The sequence below is a fragment of the Crinia signifera genome, chromosome 6, assembly GCF_055691185.1.
Source record: "Crinia signifera chromosome 6, ASM5569118v1, whole genome shotgun sequence".
Classification (NCBI taxonomy): domain Eukaryota; kingdom Metazoa; phylum Chordata; class Amphibia; order Anura; family Myobatrachidae; genus Crinia; species Crinia signifera.
In genome coordinates, this window is record NC_139222.1 from 252,064,047 (window position 1) to 252,086,492 (window position 22,446).

At 44.4% G+C, this 22,446-nt stretch overlaps 1 protein-coding gene across 11 annotated transcripts in view; it reads left to right on the plus strand.

The window, feature by feature from the left end:
- The window catches only part of BLNK (B cell linker), a 249,892-nt gene that overhangs the window by 185,781 nt on the left and 41,665 nt on the right, over positions 1 to 22,446 (plus strand). For all 11 annotated transcript variants that reach the window (XM_083149315.1, XM_083149316.1, XM_083149318.1 and 8 more), the window contains 8 exons: positions 4,651 to 4,700; positions 4,811 to 4,848; positions 5,391 to 5,547; positions 6,429 to 6,706; positions 8,920 to 8,995; positions 16,717 to 16,803; positions 18,344 to 18,369; positions 19,008 to 19,033. In XM_083149315.1, the coding sequence (XP_083005441.1) occupies positions 4,651 to 4,700; positions 4,811 to 4,848; positions 5,391 to 5,547; positions 6,429 to 6,706; positions 8,920 to 8,995; positions 16,717 to 16,803; positions 18,344 to 18,369; positions 19,008 to 19,033 (738 nt within the window). The remainder of the gene's footprint in view (positions 1 to 4,650; positions 4,701 to 4,810; positions 4,849 to 5,390; positions 5,548 to 6,428; positions 6,707 to 8,919; positions 8,996 to 16,716; positions 16,804 to 18,343; positions 18,370 to 19,007; positions 19,034 to 22,446) is intronic.

Below are 22,446 nucleotides of genomic sequence, written 5' to 3' on the forward strand. Positions count from 1 at the left end.
ATCTTAACTTTAATCAGTTTCAAATCCAGTACTGTTCTCTAAATGATCCGTCGTGATTCTTGGCTGCAACAGGCTGTACCTGGGGCGGGTGGTTGTTGCCAGCTAATGTCCACTCATGCAATGTTCTGCTACTGCAGCGTACCCAATTCCACTCATTTTATTTCCCAAGAAGTGCTATACCATACCTTAACCAGGATACTTTGTTCTCAATCAGCTGATCTGCAAAGTAATTCAAATATCTTGGATGTGCAGACTAAACCCAATACACACTGGGCGATTTCAGCCATAATCGCCGGGGATTTGGTTGCTGAGAAACCATATCCTCCTGTGTACGCGGCGACGGTCGATAGGAGCATGCTCCTGTGACCAGCGGCTTTCTCCTGCAGTGTCTCCGTTTTCATCAGCGACCATTGCTAGTAACTGATGAAAATGGGACACTCCGCGATTTGGCCATTGAGCGATATTAAGTCAAATCGTTCAGCGTCCAAATTGCTCCCTGTGTACGGAGCTTATAGGGCATAATATCTATCCCCCTTCCTAACGGCAGAAATATTATTGTGGTCTTCACCTAGACGTAGCAGCATCTATGTGTAGGTTAGCTATTTTGCTTGGGTCAACCTTTTGTCAATGTCTACCTAGACCTGGGGTAGCCAACCCTAGTCCTCGAGAGCTACCAACAGTGCATGTTTTGCAGGTCTCCTCACAGAATCACAAGTGAGCTTATTAGCTCCATCTGTGTATCTTTTTAAAATGTGTCAGTAATTAATGAGTGCAGCTGTGCAGCAGCTAGGTTGTCTGGAAAATGTGAACTGTTGGTAGCTCTTGAGGGCTAGGGTTGGCTACCACTGACCTAGACCATGTCAACCTTTTTCATGTGTCAACCTATTTACTGTCGACCAATCGACCGGATACCACCAGTGACCACATAGAAGTTTTTATCTGACAGTCATGTTCTCTAGCCTACATATTTAATCACCATCTACAGAAAATGAACAGATAATACAATTATTGACATAGCTATGGCTATAGATGCCTACAGAATGGAAACCTGGTAGTGTGAGCCCAGGCTATATCTAGGGGTATATGAGCGATGTTGCCACACAAAGCTCAGGGCTCTGTGGGTGGCACTATAGCCACCCCGCTCCCCCATCAGTCCTTGCTTCTGGCTAGCAGGGTGTCTGGAACAGCATCCTGCAACCAGTATCGCTATCATCCGGAGGATGCTCAGAGCAAAGCTTCAGATCTTGGTGCCCTCTGAACAAGGCCATGATAATGTTTAGATGGCAAGGCTGGCATTTTGTGACATAGAGCCATGTTGTGGCATTGCACAGCCAGGATCACTGTAGCTGTGCCCAGTGGCATAACTATACAATAGGCACCTCCTCTGCACAAAAAGTTTCAGGTGTTCCTGTCCCACCCCTACCCCAGCTGTCATTCCCTACCTCCCCTCAGGTTGATGTTAGGGAATTCCCCCCCTTCTGACGGTAGGTCTGCTGTGCCTTCTGGGTTATTTCTCATTGTCAAGGGATTTCCCCCCTTCAGCCACCATTGCCATGAGCCTGTTGCACCAGCCCTTAATACAAGTGTCAATCCCAAAATGACCACCACCTCCTCTAGTATCCCTAATAACTGTCGGTACTTGTTTCCTAGCACGGCGCACATCGGGTCCCATCGCATACCTTAACTTAAGGTATGCGATGGGACCCGACCGACCCGATTTTCGGGCTTTATAATGGCATGCGATGCGATGCGACGGACCCGATTTTACATTGGACCCAATGTTAAATGCCCCCCAGACATGATTTTTCATTGTAAACCCACCCTGATGGTTAATTATGTCAAATGCCCCCCCATTGTTAACGCAACGCCACGATCAACGTCAACCCAAAGCGTGGCAACCTTTTCATACCCCCATTATCCACGTCGGCGTGGAGTTGATTTTATATAGTGTGGTGAGCTCAGCGAGCAACCGAGCCCGAAGCGTGGCGAGTGGACGCGTAATACGTGATGAAGTAATGCGCGTCCCCTCGCGGGGCTCGACACGCTTGGGGCTCGGTGGCTCGCTGCGCTCGCCACACTATATAAAATCAACTCCACACCGACGTGGATAGTGGGGGTATGAAAAGGTCGGAGGACGCGTACCGCCGCCCCTTGCGGGCTCGCTGCCCTCGCCACGCTTTGAGTTGACGTTGATCGTGGCGTTAACAATGGGGGGCATACAATGAAAAATGGGGTCTGGGGGGCATTTAACATTGGGGCCAATGTAAAATCGGATCTCAGGGACCATTTAACATTTGCTCCAATGTAAAAATCGGGTGAGTCGCATCGCATGCGATTTGGTCGCATGCGATGCGACCGATTTTTCCGAACCCGATGGCATACAATTATAATCAGTGGCGCCGTGCTAGGAAACAAGTACCTAACTGTCTCCTTCAAAGCGGCGGCCATTTTGGGGAGATATTTTCAATGGGGGCAGGCAAAACGGACCTGAAGACAAGTATCTGTAGGTTCAGGCAGGTGTGTAGAAATAACCCCTGCAGAACACCATCGTCTCCAGGCCACCATGGAGTCTGCAGGGGCTATTGCTATTCCACTAGCTGTGCCCAGAGGATGCTCTGAAAGGTGCTGCTCATTTATATTAACTTCAAAAAGGCAGGAAGAAATAAGCCTGGTAGAAGTTATTAATGTAAAATCCTGCAATGCTAGAATACTGGAGGTGGAAACCCTTAAGGTTTTTGCTTTGAAATAGTGTAAAATACTATTCTGTTCCTACGAAGCTTGGCACCTCACCTCCTTTGATAAATACTCCAGGCAAGCTGCAAATATGACTTATGCAGAGACATATTCAAGACTTGGTGTTGGACTGTATTGCCGTCTTTAATAACATTTTTTTGTGCAATGCAATAAAGCTGACCGTTTTATTTGAAGGAGCTATGTCCCCCATAAATTCTTTTTACCAGGATCATCTATCAGGCTTCATAAGAAATGCAGGAAACATGGTTTAAAAAGAACATGCACAGAATAGTAGAATGAAGTGTAATCAGGGTGTTTATCATCCCCAGTATCAAAGAACGTGACGTATTTAATGTACAACTTTACCTGATACACCAGTCATGTACACACACAGTGGCGACAGCCATTTTGTATTTTGCGGCAAGACTAATTTTTCCATTTTAATGTTCCTAATGTGTAGCATACATCTTCTTCACAATTAATTTTATTTCATTTTAAAACGACGTGGCAACACAATTTGTGTCATCTAGGCCAGGATTGCCTACCCTACTGGAATGGCCAGGAGGCTCCCGAAAATTGGATCAGCCTCCCGGAAAGGTGGGCAAGTCCCCCATATTGCCTTCAGTCTCCTTGCGTCATTGTAGCCCCACCCACCACTTTGCAATGCCTGTAATTCTGGCATTGCATGACAGGGGCGTGGCCACGATGATGCAACTGTGCTGGTCATGCCCCCAAACAATACATTACCCTTATAGCCCGGCCCCTTTCTCATCACGCCAGCAGACCTGCCCCCTGACTCACGGAGCTGGCTGCCCTCTCCCGTAGAAGGCAGCGAGAAAGTAGGCAACCCTGATCTAGGCTGGTACACTTGAGGCGCCATCCGCAGTTCATGCCATCGCACCACCAAGCTGGCAGGTTCCAGAAGAGCTTTATAAAATTCAATAGTCTCCATTACCTTCCGGAAGACTAGATCAGTATGGACATATTTGTCCTTAGCCTATTGATTGGCTAGGAAAAAGAAGTCCCATCATGCATCAGTGATGTAACTAGTTCTAAGTGATCTCATGGGCTGCATTCTCGTGAATATTGGTTCACCCCACAAAACAGATGCTCTTGCTGTACTGCATGCAGTTTTAGAATAGATGATGTGTGCCAGTCATTTTAACTTAAATTTAACATCTGATTTATGCTATAGATGCAGGCAGACACTAAGGGCCCGATTCAGACCTATTCGCAGGGCCGCAAATTTGCATCCCTGCTGATAATCGATAGAATGCGCATGCACACGGTACGAGGTCATGCTGGGAACAAAGCTATTGATAGCTAGCCATTTGCAAGATGATTGACAGCCAGCCGGTGTTTGTAGGCGCCACCCAGGCATTATCTGGGAGTGCCGCTGAAAAACGCAGGTCGGCCCAGTGGATGTCATCAGCAGCCCTGATCTCCCCAAGCCATCGCAGAGCCGAGTAAGTCTAGTAAGTCACTCGGTGGCTGCACAAGCCGGGAAATCCATTCAATGTTTCCAAATGGATTTCCCTGTTTGCAAAGCTGCAAAGGCATTCGCAGCAGTGCACAGGGGCGGGGCTTTACCTGATTGCTGGGCTCTGAAGATTCGCAGCCACGTAGCAGACACATGAAAGACGACATAGAGAGGTTTCAACTGTGCATATGACATGCTTCTTTTCAAATAACCCTTCACTGTAACAAGCGCACACATTGTGTCATTAGCGGCGCCACTTACTCTCATGCTTACACCGCTCAACGTACAATGATGTGCCTCGCCTTGTATGTAACATTAGCTTCTGTTGGCTGCTCAGCCTATTGTAACCGCAGCCTTTGTGTACGCTTGCACCCTGTCCCAGTCAGACACCGCATTATGGCCACTGCTCCTTTACAAATAATCATATCTGTTTGCAGTATAACAAAGCAAGCTCCACCCACTGTACCAAGAAGAGACTATGTGCCAGGTAAAAATATATTTTATATACTGTGTGTTCCTAAATACAAGTAACTTCTAGAGTCAGATTTTTTTGCCATATTGATGAGTTCAAATACCTCTTTTGTGTTTTTAACTTAGGTACCGGAGAGGATGAAGAAGAGTGGTCAGATGAATTTGTAAGATCACTTCTTATTTAGAAGTTCTCCATTCTAATAGTTATTATATGTAATCTTGTAGCGTGCGATGCAGCGTTATTAAAAAGACGATATCCACAATAATATCATTATCATTATCGTGCATATTGTCTAATGTGCACGCCCTATATTGTGAATCGCCAAGGACTGCACGTTCAGCAGGGGAGGGCAGGTGATGTCACTGAACAATGTCGTTAACGATATCTGCGGTGCCGTAAATCTTATAATATGTATCGAGCTTTATTGAACCTATCTATATGCCTTCAACACGTTATTTGATTATTGTCAGAGATTTGCTCCACAGTACATCTTGCCAACATTCGGTAAGGGTTTCCCAAAGCCAATCGGTTCTTTCAAGTAGCAACAGGCAACATTTTGCACCCTGGACCCTCATAGCTGTGTGTTTACCTGTGCAGGATGACGTATATAAAATGATACTTGCATGGTGGTGACACGTTTTTGAGCTCTGTAATTGACCCGTAATGTCTGTAATTCAGGATGTGTAAACCATTTTATTTACACAGGGAAGTGACTATGAGAATCCAGATGAACATTCCGATACAGAGAATTATGTAGTTCCTTCAGATGATCAAACCAATGACAACTATGAGCCTCCACCAAATGCAAATGATCATTTTCCTCAATCGTTTAAGTTCACTGAGCGAAATGGGGGATACGCAGGTAACCAATTACATAACTGCTAAATAATTCAAAGAGGTTATAGAGTGTTTCCGCTGCATTGCGGCTGTCCGCTCACCAGAGCTTGACACTTAATTTGCTGGTTCTGTATTATTGTAGCATCACAAGAAAAATGGATGTCTGTAGAAGCACCATTACTGTAGTTCTGGCTAGGAGGGTGTGTTGGTCAAATATCTATGTAGAATTGCAGCTCTACACTGGAAGAGTTCCTAAAAATGTCACTCTTAGCTGAATTTCAGTAAATACTATCTGTCATTCTGGCCTTCAACCTAATTTTTCAGCCAAACTTCATGCCCAATGATGTGTGTGGGGTTGGAGTGCCATGCACTTTTATGCCCAGCTTGTGCCAACTGATAATACTATGGACCACACTGTAGGCATGCCTGCGATTTGCAGGAACTAGCAAGATTGGAAGACAGTTGCTAGTGGATGTACAGTCTTTATAATGGTGGTAAATTAACACTACTGTATATAACAGTCATAAATAATCTTAACCCGCATTGTTCACTTTGGGTTCTGGTTAGATGTGTAATCGTTCAGTTATTTCATTAGAATTAGGGTTAACCCCCTTAGTTTTTGCCAATGTCTTCCCATCATGTTCGGATCCAAGCTCGCGGGCATAAGCCATCTTTTGAATTCATGCATTATCCTTGGCTCTGGCATGGTTAGAATCTCATGTGACCTAAAACACGCAAGTGCCGGGAATTTCCCTTAGGTTGATCCATGCCCTCTTGCTCCAATCTGGACCTGGTGGGAAGATCCAAACATAGGTGCTCATTTCTAATTACATAGGATCATTTAAAAGAGATTACCATCGGATAAACTCCTATATTATGACACTATTTTACTAATTTCACCAACAGATAAACAAGTGAACCGCCAACTACCCAGCCTTCCCAGTCTACCCAGTCTTCCCACTGAACAAGTAAACCAGCTCACAAGGCCATTGCCTAAGCCGAATGAGTCCTTTCCAAAACCGCCCCAAAAATTACCGCAAGCACCCAATCGACTGCTCACTCCGAACAAACCAATACCAAAGCCTTTGCCAAAGCCGGGTGTATCTTCAAGACCTCAGCCTACTTCATTACCGCCACCAATGTTAAAAAAGCCAGCAAGCCTACCGAAGGATTGTGAGGATGAGGTAATTACCTGCGTTTTACAATAGCTAAAGGATAATGCTGACATACATATGTTCATCCAGGTCTTACAAAGATTCCCTCGCTGCCCCTAGGTGTAATAGAGTCCTGGCCAACCTGTAGCTGGGTGGGGACTGAAAGGTCTACTGTGTTTAAGTAGACCATCAATAAGTTGACAACAAAAGGTCAACATGCAATAGGTTGATACAGACAAAAGGTCAGGGTTGCCGACTTTAATATTCTCCTCTCCGGGAGAAGCCCGGAGAGGAGAGTTTCAGCAACTGCTCGGGGCTTGAGCATGACGTCACTAAGCCCCGCCCCCATGATGTTAAACAGGTGAATTTGCGGATCTCCGTGGAGGGGGTGGGGCTAAAATGACATGATTTTGACATTTTAGCTCCGCCCCCTCCTCTGAGACCCGCGGATTGCGGCATTTAAATGCCGCGATCGGGGGCACAGCGGGGGTCCCCCCTGAATCCGGTTAGGTTGCCCACCCCTTCGGGGGGGCTGGGAGGGGGACCCGATTTTCGGGAGACTCCCGGCCATTCCGGGAGGGTAGGCAACCCTGCAAAAGGTCGACATGCAAAAAGTCAACACAAGTAAAATGTTCACATGGAAAAGGTAAACATGAGTTTATTCACTGGTTTTGTATCCATGTTGACAGCTGTTGCTGATGCCTTAATTAGTGTAGCACATACCCTTACCCAGGGGTGAATTTAGGGGTCAGGCCGCCCCTAGGCACAACATTTTTGTGCCCCCCCCCCTCTATTTTAATGTAATCATTTATGTATATACATTGTTATTTATATATTTCATTAAAATTTAACTGTAGCCCCCCTTAATATTTTTGTAAGCACTATGGACTGCTCACTGTACGGAGGACCCGGAGGGAGGGAGGCACTTATTAGTACAGTGATTAGCACAATGTCTCTGTCAGTCTCTCTCCGGCTCATACACTGTGACTGACTGAGCGCAGGGAGGATCTGCACGCCGCTCAGCTCAGCTGATGGATACACAGCAGCCAATAGACTGTGTGTGTGTAGATTAGCCAATGGGCGGGAGCCGGCAGCAGTGAGACTGAGCTATTTCCGGACACGCAGGGGGACCCTCGGACCCAGCCACTAAGCGGTGATGTAATGTGCATGGAAGAGTGGGTGGGCAGTGGCAGGTGACGAGCGGCGCTGCCGCCGACATATGATAATTCATGTCTGCGGCGGCGTCGCTCGTCACTCGCCGCTACCCACCCGCTCTGCCATGCTGCTATTTAACAGAATTTCAGCCTGCCTGCCGCCCTTAATTGGTGCCGCCCTGAGGCCGGTGCCTCATGGGCCTAGGCACAAATCCGGCCCTGCCCTTACCTGCTGGCCCGTCCTGGACAATAGGTTTCAGGCAGGTGGACATCTTCCCTAAAGATTTATCTAAAGATCCCATGTGCAATCCTATGGATCTTTTGTTAAATCTTCTGATCTTTCATGCAGCATGTAAGATCAGAAGATTTAGCAAAAGATCCGCGGGAGCGCGCATCCAATCGGAAAAAAAATAGTTCTAGTGTGTGGGCACCTTTACACTTATACTACTTTCAGACCGCAAATGCCGTGTCGCACACGGGATTAGGACACGGGTCCCATCCCCAGAGCAACACGGCAAATGCGGTCTGAAAGTTCCGACACTGACACAGCATATTGCCGAGTCGGTGACGTCACATGGGGCAGAGCTGGGTGGCGGCGCGTCATCGGGGGCTTGGGAGGAGGCAGTACTTGGAGCTGACAGTGCTGCCTCATCCATACTGTGAACGGGACACGGGTCGCTCGACCCAGGCACCCGTACACACTGCACTTGACACGGGTCATAGCCGTGTTCAACCCTGGTTATTACCAGGGTTGAACACCGGTGTTGCTCGACCCGTGGTGGCCTTTTCAGACCGCACCTTGACCCGTGTTGGGGCCGCAAGAACACGGCAATAACCCGGGTCTAGAGTGCGGCCTGGAAGCGGTATTAGGTTTAAGTCCAGGCCACCGGACCCCTCAGGCCAGCACAAGCCAGCCGCCACCAAGATATAACACTAGTATTATCCAATTAGTAGTTTACATTTTTCCTAGTTTGGAGTGGAAAATATCTACTATTACATTTTTGAAGATAGTCTACAAATGAAACAAATGTAGTTGATAGGACTTCCACATTTAATTGTCTCTCACTTTACATCATGTCTTTATTTCAGGAAAACTACATTATTCCAGAAGATGATAATTATATTGATCCTACCGAGAACCCACCGGTACCACCGCCTTTTAAACGTAAGCCAAATACATCACAAATCTGTAAATACGTATCCTATCACACTGTAGAAATTATCCTTTATTAACACTTTGAGTGCCAACAATGCTGTGAGAGATCCTCCAAATATCCCCCAAAAATTGCTAGAGTCACTCAACAGCGACTGTTATTTTTTTTAAGCACAATATTTAACTAAACTTCATTTATTGACTTGGCTGTATTTGCTGTGAGCGACGGTGGCATTTTTAGCAGCTATTTTCAGGATTTCTCACAGCAACATTGACACTCAAACGGTTAACCTGGCAAAAACTTGAGTCAAATCGACAAAGTGAAATGGTATTACAAATTTCTACACCATTCATGGGGCTTCTTGCTGTAAGCCACAACCCATCCGATAATTATGTTTAATTAAATGATGCTCTTGTTGCTATGGGTTACCACATATCTGTGCACAGTGCACCAGTTTAATGAATCTATCACGGTAAGTTGTCATGGGATATGGTCACTAGGTCTACACCAACTAGGTTGAAAACATTGGGTCGACACCACTAGGTCGACATGGGTCAAGGTTGACGTGTCTAGGTCGACACAAGCATTAGGTCGACGGTCAAAAGGTTTCGCTGTTTTTTTGAGCCGACATGCGGTATTTCATGCCCTACCATCCACTTGGGCATGGTGGGAGAATAAAAGTGATCCGAGCAAGGCACCATGCCCGAAACATTGCGAGCAATTCGGTGCACTTAAAACGGTATCCATGTCGACTGTGTCGACATTCGGGTAAAAAAAACTGTGAAAACCCCATGTCGACTTTTTGACTATTGACCTTGCCCATGTCGACCTAATGCTTGTGTCGACCTAATGTCCTGACCTAGACACATGTCGACCTTGCTGCCTGTCGATTTGAAAGACGGGGATGGTAATCGCACAGGAGGGGATAGATATGAATTAGAAAGGATAGGCCCCCCAATAAGTGTCTTAAATGATTCAATTCTTTATGACAGATGAGGGTGTGCCACCACAGGACATCAAACGATTACATACATGGTTTTGGACAGAAAGAAATGTCACTGTGTGGTGCACCAAGTAAAGAGTCGATTAAAATCTAACCTTTATTGTTATTGGTTAAAATTATAGCGAAAATATAAAAGACACAAAACATAAATGACATACACGTTTGTTAAAAAAGGAAACAAATTATCCTTACGACGTGGGGTCCCACACTTCCCACTTTCCAATTCCCACTTTGTAATAAAGTACGTTTTTCTGTCTGGTTTATTTATATGTATGCGGCGGGCAATGAACACATATTATAAATTACCCCATTTATGGGGAGAGAGTTAATACACCTTAAGGTAGGCTGCTGGAGTAAATGTGCCAGTTAGTTTTCAATTATTTAGTTATGGCTCATGCGGCAGTTTCAGAGAGTACAAGAGCAGTGAGGAGCAGTATTTGTGCTAAAGATGCCAATTAATTGCTCAGTGTGTAGTGTTTCCACATTTGATAGGGCATTTTGGCAACATCTAATCTCACGTTTTAATCGTGTGCACACATCATAGAACTGATCACTCTAAATTGGCCAGATAATTGGGTAATTATGTTGATACAATCCCTGGAGTGCAACGTATCTAAAATATAAGACAGTTGTCTCACAATATGATAGGACTGAATAACAGAATTGCTCAGTTGTACTTTAAATGCCGACTGAATAGTTTCATATGAATTGTTCAGAGTGCTTGTACCAATTAGTCTTTTATTCAAAGGATATAATTTGCGTGGCGGCGTTATCAGAATATAATTTCATGTAACCAATGCTCATTTCTTAGAGACATCGGTAACCGCTCAAAGCTGACACTAGTATGCTGTCCCTATAATGTGTCAAGTGCTGGTATTAATTTACACTTTTAGTCAAAATTTCAGCAACGTGAACAGTACTTATATGCAGAGATACTGGTAATTGCTTGGTGTGTAGTGTTCACACAATAACTCTCAAGTGAGTCAAGGCTGAATAGCGACAATGGATGAGGTGTACTTAAATTATGCTTCAACCAAGTATACCAATATATCAATACTGGTGGTGGTCAGTACACAAATGACCGGGTACAGCGTTACAAGTGCACAATTTATAGTCCCTGGAGCGCGGCGTGTGTAGTTATTACACGCCGTCTCACAATGAACAGAACTATGATACAATCAAAAGACCGGGTAGTAATATACTAGTGGTGCTGCAATCGCACGCCGGCTGAGTATGTCAGTGACGGCGGTGATCAGTATGCATCCACAAGGTACAGCACTAATGTTCGTGCGGTCATCAGTCCCTGGAGCGCGGCGTGTGTGATAGTTACACGCCGTCTCACAATGGACAGGACTGTATGACAGTTACAATTCAAATGCGCGCCTGGCAGCCAACGGGCTGTGTGTTCGTGCGCTCGCTCGCTAATACAGTTTTTAGAGTTTTTAAGCTAGACAGATCAAAAATTTTTGTACATTTCAATAGGGGTAGGGGAGTGGGGATAGCCCACGAAGTGTGCGGTCGGCGTACGCTTCGCTAATGAGCTTCGTCAGGACCAACCTGGGTGGTACCTGAGAGCTCCTTAAGTACCTGTTAGTTCATGAATATGGTAATAGGCTGATGCGCTCATTGGTCATTCAGATTGTCAATCAGGGATTGTATATCGTATTGAATGACATGTTCCGTTTGCTGTTCGCAAATAGGATCTTTGTTACAAAATAACAGAGCGGTTCAACATTAGAGATGTGTACAGAATATTAAGTGTGATAATATGTGTTGAAATAAATCATTTAGAATTTGTGTTTATTTTAGGAATGAACCTAATTAAACCAAGCAAATCAAATCAATGTTGGACAGGGGCAACTCAGTACCTATCAGATTATTCATTGATCCATGATCTTCATGGATAATAAAAATCATATGTTCAGGAGGGATAAGCAGCGGGATGTTGTATATAAATATGCAAAAATTCGCATAGTCACTGGTTAAAAAGAAATCAATTAATCATGTGTTGAAATAACACGTTAAAGATATGGCAATGGTGACCCTGTCATTTGGTACATATATGATGTGTACGCATATTTAAGGAAAGCAATACAAAACTTGAAATAATTATGTACGGTCTCATGCAACTATGAATTCATCAGAATATTGGTTAGGGTAAGTCATATTCCGTATCGTTGCTCCCATAAGAATTGCATGGCTATTATCTTTCATAATATGATTTATTTATATGTTAAGGTAACGTGACACATTGAGGATATAGCAATAGTGACCCTATCGATTGGCACAAATATGAAATGTGCGCATATTTGGGGGGAAAGATATAGTAAGATTGAAATAATTAATTACGGTCTCATGCAATTATGGATTCATCAGGATATTAATCTAGATATGCCATATTCCGTATCGTTTCTCCCACAATAATTGCGTAGCGATTATTTGGTATGGTGAAATAATATTAATATCATTGATGAGGAGTAACTGGGGTGAGTGGGGAGATTTACTCATGATAAAAATAACATGTGTATTAACCCATGAAATGAGGTTCGGGGTATATTAAATTAGTGGTGACAAATTATAGACAAATGTGATCAGCACTGTGGCTCTAATGATAATACAAGGTGGTTGAGATGGGAAGTATTCATAGTGGTTAAAAGTGCTAGTTAAGGAAAATGTGAAAAAAATATATTGAATAGTGGAAGAAAAACAAGGAACATGTGGTGACACTAAGAATGAAGAAGAATATGAGAAAATAATAAGAACAATAATAATAAATATGTGGGCAGATTCGCCTACTGGTGTGAGTTATGGCCCAGGTGGTACACATCACGGGGGTCCCTAGAGTCGTCACCCTCCGCGCATGTGAAGGAGGTAACATGTGATATATTTAGACACATGTACCTCATATGCGGGGATGGGGGGCGACACCAGTATCCCAGTTGGTGTGATTACCCTGGCATAATACTGGGTGATGTGGGCAGTCTTGCTGCTCATACTGTGAGGTACACCATTGTGGTGGAAGGTGAAGGAAAATAAAGAATGGTGATCAAGAATAGTGTTCTGATATACACTAATCATTAAAGAAATGCAGTGTATATTAAATACCGTATAAGTATGGGTATGTTGGGTTTATCTGATCTAGTAAAAATGAATTTAAAGAAAGATGGTATAATTATTTTCTTCATTGAGTCCTGCTGGGTACATGGACCCCATCAGGAAAATCAAGCGAGTTTCTTGTTTCAAGAGTTCTCTATCCCAGTCTCCCCTTCTTACCTCTGACCCCAGTAGCGAGACACTTTCTCCAATATCATCATGGCGTCCCAACCAATCTGAAGGCCTATGGGATGACCAAAGTCACCATGAACATAAGAAGGGGAGACTGGGATAGAGAACTCTTGAAACAAGAAACTCGCTTGATTTTCCTGATGGGGTCCATGTACCCAGCAGGACTCAATGAAGAAAATAATTATACCATCTTTCTTTAAATTCATTTTTACTAGATCAGATAAACCCAACATACCCATACTTATACGGTATTTAATATACACTGCATTTCTTTAATGATTAGTGTATATCAGAACACTATTCTTGATCACCATTCTTTATTTTCCTTCACCTTCCACCACAATGGTGTACCTCACAGTATGAGCAGCAAGACTGCCCACATCACCCAGTATTATGCCAGGGTAATCACACCAACTGGGATACTGGTGTCGCCCCCCATCCCCGCATATGAGGTACATGTGTCTAAATATATCACATGTTACCTCCTTCACATGCGCGGAGGGTGACGACTCTAGGGACCCCCGTGATGTGTACCACCTGGGCCATAACTCACACCAGTAGGCGAATCTGCCCACATATTTATTATTATTGTTCTTATTATTTTCTCATATTCTTCTTCATTCTTAGTGTCACCACATGTTCCTTGTTTTTCTTCCACTATTCAATATATTTTTTTCACATTTTCCTTAACTAGCACTTTTAACCACTATGAATACTTCCCATCTCAACCACCTTGTATTATCATTAGAGCCACAGTGCTGATCACATTTGTCTATACTTTGTCACCACTAATTTAATATACCCCGAACCTCATTTCATGGGTTAATACACGTTATTTTTATCATGAGTAAATCTCCCCACTCACCCCAGTTACTCCTCATCAATGATATTAATATTATGTCACCATACCAAATAATCGCTACGCAATTATTGTGGGAGAAACGATACGGAATATGGCATATCTAGATTAATATCCTGATGAATCCATAATTGCATGAGACCGTAATTAATTATTTCAATCTTACTATATCTTTCCCCCCAAATATGCGCACATTTCATATTTGTGCCAATCGATAGGGTCACTATTGCTATATCCTCAATGTGTCACGTTACCTTAACATATAAATAAATCATATTATGAAAGATAATAGCCATGCAATTCTTATGGGAGCAACGATACGGAATATGACTTACCCTAACCAATATTCTGATGAATTCATAGTTACATGAGACCGTACATAATTATTTCAAGTTTTGTATTGCTTTCCTTAAATATGCGTACACATCATATATGTACCAAATGACAGGGTCACCATTGCCATATCTTTAACGTGTTATTTCAACACATGATTAATTGATTTCTTTTTAACCAGTGACTATGCGAATTTTCGCATATTTATATACAACATCCCGCTGCTTATCCCTCCTGAACATATGATTTTTATTATCCATGAAGATCATGGATCAATGAATAATCTGATAGGTACTGAGTTGCCCCTGTCCAACATTGATTTGATTTGCTTGGTTTAATTAGGTTCATTCCTAAAATAAACACAAATTCTAAATGATTTATTTCAACACATATTATCACACTTGATATTCTGTACACATCTCTAATGTTGAACCGCTCTGTTATTTTGTAACAAAGATCCTATTTGCGAACAGCAAACGGAACATGTCATTCAATACGATATACAATCCCTGATTGACAATCTGAATGACCTATGAGCGCATCAGCCTATTACCATATTCATGAACTAACAGGTACTTAAGGAGCTCTCAGGTACCACCCAGGTTGGTCCTGACGAAGCTCATTAGCGAAGCGTACGCCGACCGTACACTTCGTGGGCTATCCCCACTCCCCTACCCCTATTGAAATGTACAAAAATTTTTGATCTGTCTAGCTTAAAAACTCTAAAAACTGTATTAGCGAGCGAGCGCACGAACACACAGCCCGTTGGCTGCCAGGCGCGCATTTGAATTGTAACTGTCATACAGTCCTGTCCATTGTGAGACGGCGTGTAACTATCACACACGCCGCGCTCCAGGGACTGATGACCGCACGAACATTAGTGCTGTACCTTGTGGATGCATACTGATCACCGCCGTCACTGACATACTCAGCCGGCGTGCGATTGCAGCACCACTAGTATATTACTACCCGGTCTTTTGATTGTATCATAGTCCTGTTCATTGTGAGACGGCGTGTAATAACTACACACGCCGCGCTCCAGGGACTATAAATTGTGCACTTGTAACGCTGTACCCGGTCATTTGTGTACTGACCACCACCAGTATTGATATATTGGTATACTTGGTTGAAGCATAATTTAAGTACACCTCATCCATTGTCGCTATTCAGCCTTGACTCACTTGAGAGTTATTGTGTGAACACTACACACCAAGCAATTACCAGTATCTCTGCATATAAGTACTGTTCACGTTGCTGAAATTTTGACTAAAAGTGTAAATTAATACCAGCACTTGACACATTATAGGGACAGCATACTAGTGTCAGCTTTGAGCGGTTACCGATGTCTCTAAGAAATGAGCATTGGTTACATGAAATTATATTCTGATAACGCCGCCACGCAAATTATATCCTTTGAATAAAAGACTAATTGGTACAAGCACTCTGAACAATTCATATGAAACTATTCAGTCGGCATGTAAAGTACAACTGAGCAATTCTGTTATTCAGTCCTATCATATTGTGAGACAACTGTCTTATATTTTAGATACGTTGCACTCCAGGGATTGTATCAACATAATTACCCAATTATCTGGCCAATTTAGAGTGATCAGTTCTATGATGTGTGCACACGATTAAAACGTGAGATTAGATGTTGCCAAAATGCCCTATCAAATGTGGAAACACTACACACTGAGCAATTAATTGGCATCTTTAGCACAAATACTGCTCCTCACTGCTCTTGTACTCTCTGAAACTGCCGCATGAGCCATAACTAAATAATTGAAAACTAACTGGCACATTTACTCCAGCAGCCTACCTTAAGGTGTATTAACTCTCTCCCCATAAATGGGGTAATTTATAATATGTGTTCATTGCCCGCCGCATACATATAAATAAACCAGACAGAAAAACGTACTTTATTACAAAGTGGGAATTGGAAAGTGGGAAGTGTGGGACCCCACGTCGTAAGGATAATTTGTTTCCTTTTTTAACAAACGTGTATGTCATTTATGTTTTGTGTCTTTTATATTTTCGCTATAATTTTAACCAATAACAATAAAGGTTAGATTTTAATCGACTCTTTACTTGGTGCACCACACAGTGACATTTCTTTCTGTCCAAAACCATGCTTGCTGCCTGTCGACCTAGTGGTGGTGACCCAATGCTTGTCGACCTAGTTGGTGTAGACCTAACAACCCACACCCGTTGTCATTTAGGTGCTAAAGTAACAAGTAATACAACTTTTACAGCTCCAACTGTGAACAGAGACAATAAGCCCACCGCACGGACCCCAGCACAGTCTACGCATCAGCAGCTCCCTGAAGCAGATGAGCCCGGTAAGAGAGTGCAGCAGCAGCAACAGTTTTATCTATACTGTATATACAAAAGTATATTATGGTTATTTATTAACAGTTACTTATATAGCGCACACATATTCCACAGCGCTTTACAGAGAATATTTGAACATTCACATCAGTCCCTGTTCAGTGAGTGGAGCTTACAATCTATGTTCCCTACCACATGTACACGCACACACAGACATTCTAGGGTTAATTTGTTGGGAGCCAATTAGCCTACCTCCTTGGATTGTGGGAGGAAACCGGAGCACCCGGAGGAAACCCACGCAAGTACGGGAAGAATATACAAACTCAGCACAGCTAGGGCCATGATGGGAATGTAACCCATGACCTTAGTGCTGTGAGGCAGTAATGCTCACCATTACACCGTCCATACTGAATGTACGCTTAATGTATGGTTTCTGAATGTATGCTGGAAGGGAAGAAATATGGATGGCCCGGCGGACGGGATTCTGCCGGCCTAATGGGCCCTACACACGGGGTGATTTCAGGGCTTTTTCTAAGCAATCTGACTTAATTTGACTAGATCGCTAAAAAAATGCCCCTACATCGCTCCGTGTGTAGTGGCTGTAGCAATAGTGATTTGAAGCCCTGCACATCGCTATCACCGAGAGAACACTGGCCCTGACAGATAATTTAGCACACAGCGCTGACACATTGGTGTGCAGCGCTGTGTGCTGAGCAATCTTGCTCAGTGATCTAGCATCGCTCAGCAAAATCTCCCCCCGTGTGTAGGACCCATTACCTTAAGACCCCTTTGTGCCTAAACCGAACTCTCCCCCAGCAGTCTAACAACCTACATACATGCAATCATACATGCGATTCCAGCATCAGTATTCTCACTGCCCACATAACCGCTGGAATATCCCGCAATCCCGCTGGAAGGATAGGTTCAGTACTTTCAAGAAATGCCGTGCTGTACACTTTGCTGATTTTGTCTGCACTAAATGAGTCCTGCTGAATAATTCTAAAATTCTGATCAAAAATATTTCAGGATATTCTAACGGTTACAATTTTAGAATCACATAATATTTGCCTTATGACAAACCCATCCTCAGCAATTCTCTTCGATTTTTAAATCAAGAGCTCCCCCTAGTGGTAATACAAAAAAGTGTTTTCTGATATGCTACAAATACACTTTTTTTATGACAAATACACTTTATAAATGAAACAACAGGCACTGGCACAAGAGGATAAATGAAAGTGATAAAAATAAATCCTGCAAGGCTAATTCCAAATACAACAGATAGGAGGATGGTAAGATAGTAAAAATGTGCTGCTTTGATATATGTTAAAACATTGCTTTTATTGTTTCATATTAAAAAACAATAGTGTGAAATAAATATTGTATTTATTATTATTACCAGTCTATTGTATTGATAATAAGCATAAAGTAACGCTGGTTGGGAGTAGCCGATTGTGACTGGGGAGGCCATGCCGGGGGTGAGACTGCTGCAAATCATTTTCTAAATATAACATATGTTCTGAATGTGTAATTTAGTATCATCTTTTTTTCCAGTGGTGTATGAAGTCCCTGAAACTGAGGTAACCTGTTCTAGTGTAAAAAAGCATTTGTTAACATGACAATGTTGTTTAAATAATAATAATTTTTTATTATTATTATTATTATTATTATTGGAACAAGCTCGACTAAGGGGTACATTTGCTAAAGCATTTAAAAATGTAAAAAGTTAATGTTGCCCATAACAACCAATCACATTCAGGGGGGCATTCAATCCTCGCTGCTATTGCCGACAGGAAAAATAGTGGTGGCCACCTATTCAATGCTGTCTTTCCCGACAGCATTGAAGGGGCATCTTGTCAGAATGGACCTGACTTGAAAAGTAGTTAGGCCCGTTTTGCAGAAAATGGGCGTGGATTGTCGAGATCACATCCGGATCTTGACAATTCATGGCCGTTTTTGTGGACACGCCCCCTTTTCGCAGACATTGAATCCCACCTGCCAATTAAACAGGGTCCTGACTGTGGGGATGTACTGACAGTCAGGACCCGGGATTGAATGCCCCCCTCAGACTATCATTTTCTAGGATGCAAAAGAAAAATTATATACTTAATCTGAATCACCTCTTTTAATTTTTAGATTCTTTATGAAATTTACCTCTCAATGCTTGTTTATAATTAAAGAATTAACATTTTTCTATAATTACTATTTTTATTTTCAGACAAAACCCTCACCACCTGCATTAAGGTATAGAATTTGTTAATACCTATCTGCTTTATTCTTCTTCTTTAATTAAATTTGATTATAGTTATCGTGTGTATATATATATATATATATACTAGGTGATTCATCGCGCCCTACGGGCGCTCTTCACACCGTCGTAAGGGGCTGCGCCCCCTTAATTTGTGAACGTTTGTATATGAGAAATATGGTTAGAATTGTATGAAAGATGCCCTGTATTGCAACTTAGGTGTCCGCGAATCGCGGGAGGGGGGGTCGCGGAGGGTGCCGCGAATTGCAGGAGGGGGGGTCGCGGGGGGTGCCGCGAATTGCAGGAGGGGGGGTTGTGGGGGGGTGGATGCTGCGAATCGCGGGAGGGGAGGGATTGCAGAGAATCGCGGGAGGGGGGTTGCGGGGTGGGTTGCCGCAAATCGCGGGAGGGGGGTTACGGGGGCGGGGGTTGCGGCGAATCATGGTAGGGGGGGTCACGGGGGGCATGCCGTGAATCACGGGAGGGGGGGTCACGGGGTGGGGTGCCGAGAATCGCGGAGGGGTGTGTGTGTGCCGTGAATCGCGGGAGTGGGGGTTGCGGGGGGGTGTGACGCGAATCGCCACAAGAAAAAATCAACACAGAAAGGTCAACACATGTAAATGTTGACATAAGTGTGGCACTTCATTGGTGTCCATGTCGACACATGAGAATGAATATGAAAACATTCAAAAAATGAAAAAAAAAACTTCAAAAACTCATGTCAACCTTTTTCATTGTCGACCATAGCCATGTCAGTGTTTTCCATGTGCAATTTAATTCTGGAGCTGCCGCGAATCGTGGGGGGGTGCCGCGAATTGCGGGAGAGGGGGGTCGCGGGGGTGGGTGCCGCGAATCGCGGGAGGGGGGGTTACGGGGCGGGGGTTGCGGCGAATCATGGGAGGGGGGGTCGCGGGGGTGTGCCATGAATCACGGGAGGGGGGGTCACGGGGTGGGGTGCCGAGAATCGCGGGGGAGGTGTGTGTGTGTGTGTGCCGTGAATCGCGAGAGTGGGGGGGGTGGGGGGGGGGGTGTGACGCAAATCGCCACAAGAAAAAATCAACACAGAAAGGTCAACACATGTAAATGTTGACATAAGTGTGGCACTTCATTGGTGTCCATGTCGACACATGAGAATGAATATGAAAACATTCAAAAAATGAAAAAAAAACTTCAAAAACTCATGTCAACCTTTTTCATTGTCGACCATAGCCATGTCAGTGTTTTCCATGTGCAATTTAATTCTGGAGCTGCCGCGAATCACGGGGGGTGCCGTGAATTGCGGGAGGGGGGGGTCGCGGGGATGGCTGCCGCGAATCGCGGGAGGGCGGGGTTCACAGGGGTTCCGGTGGGGGGTTGCCGCGAATTGCGGGAGGTGGGGGGTCACGGGGGGTGCCGCGAATCGCGGGAGGGGGGGTTGCGGGGGGGTGTGACGCGAATCGTCACAAGAAAAAATCAACACAGAAAGGTCAACACATGTAAATGTTGACATAAGTGTGCCACTTCATTGGTGTCCATGTTGACACATGACAATGAATATGAAAACATTCAAAAAATGAAATAAATCTTCAAAAACTCATGTCAACCTTTTTCATTGTCGACCATAGCCGTGCCAGTGTTTTGCATGTGCCATTTAATCCTGGGGCTGCCGCGAATCGCGGGGGGTGCCGCGATTTGCGGGAGGGGGGGGTTGCGGGGGGTGGGTGCCGCGAATCGCGGAAGAGCGGGGTTCATGGGGGTTCCGGTGGGGGGTTGCCGCGAATTGCGGGAGGGGGGGGTCGCGGGAGGGTGCCGGGGTGCCGCGAAACGCCGGAGGGGGGGTTGCGGGGGGTGTGACGCGAATCGCCACAAGAAAAAAATCAACACAGAAAGGTCAACACATGTAAATGTTGACATAAGTGTGCCACTTCATTGGTGTCCATGTCGACACATGACAATGAATATGAAAAAATTAAAAAAATTAAAAATAAATCTTCAAAAACTCATGTCAACCTTTTTCATTGTCGACCATAGCCATGTCAGTGTTTTGCATGTGCCATTTAATCCTGGGGCTGCTGCGAATTGCGGGGGGGGGGTGCCGCGAATCGCGGGAGGGGGGTCGCAGGGGGGGTGCCGCCAATCGTGCAAGGGGGGGTCACGGGGGGGTTCTTTTTGCCGCGAATCGCGGGAGAGAGGTCGCGGGGGGGGGTGTGTTTTTTCCGCGAATCGGGGGGGGTCACGGGGGAGGGTTTGCCGCGATTCGCGGGAGGGGGGGGTCGCGGGTGGTGGTTATGCCGCGAATTGCGGGAGGGGTCGTGGGGGGGTTCTTTTTGCAGCGAATCGCGGGAGGGGGGGGGGCGCGCGGGGGGGGAGGTTTTGCCGCAAATCGCGGGAGGGGGGCGCTCACCTGGTGGCTGTGGAGTAGCAGTGCTGGGCTACATGGGAAGGCAGTGGGTGTCTGGCACTGTCTGTGGGCTCACTGGGCTGGTTCTCTGTCACATACCTCCCAACATGACCCTCTCCAGGAGGGACACAATGCTCTGTTTCTAGACTTCCCCTTAATGTATGATTGCCATCACCTGTTTTAAACAGGTTAATTTCTCAGAAAGGTGTTCAGCACAGATGAAGGCAATCACACATTAAGAGGAAAGTCCAGGAACAGAGCGTTATAGACACAGACACCCACTTTGAGTGACAGATGTAGCCAAATATATAGGAGATATATATATATATATATATATATATATATATATATATATATATATAGTCTAGAGTCTGATTGAGTGTCTCTGAGACACTGCCATCTGTTGGCAGCGAGTGAAAATACATCTCTTTCTCTCTCACACATGCACAAACACAGAGGCAGCCACAAGGTAGTAGACAAACATTCGAAGCATTTGCTTCGAGCGGGCTTACTAGTTAGGTTGTAACTTCTGTTTTTTTATAGTTGAGACTTACATTCCTTAACTTTCTAATCTATTTAGAGTAAGTAGACTACTCAAGTAATTACTTTGGGGTACAGTATATTCAATGTCATTTAGGCAAGCAGTGCCTATATCTCTGTCATAGCCCGCCCTCAGTATTCAACCCACCGACCTCAGAATTCAACCCACCCCCCTTTCACTCGCCGATTCCACCTCACTGTTTTTAAAAAGCGAGGTGGAAATGGCAAGTGCAGCCATCGAAACAGCGAGGCTTGTTGCTGTATGCAGTCTCACTGCATTTTCGGCAAACCTGTATTTTCGACGAAAACAAGCCATCCTCGCCATACAAACAAACCCCCTCACCGGCCACATTGAATATACCCCATAATCTTATATAATTATGTATGTCTCGTGTTTGTGTGTAATCACAAGGTAGCAGAGTGGACTTAGCTAGTTAATAATAATAAAAAAACAGTCACAAAACAGAACACTTTTGACTTCTAGAGAAC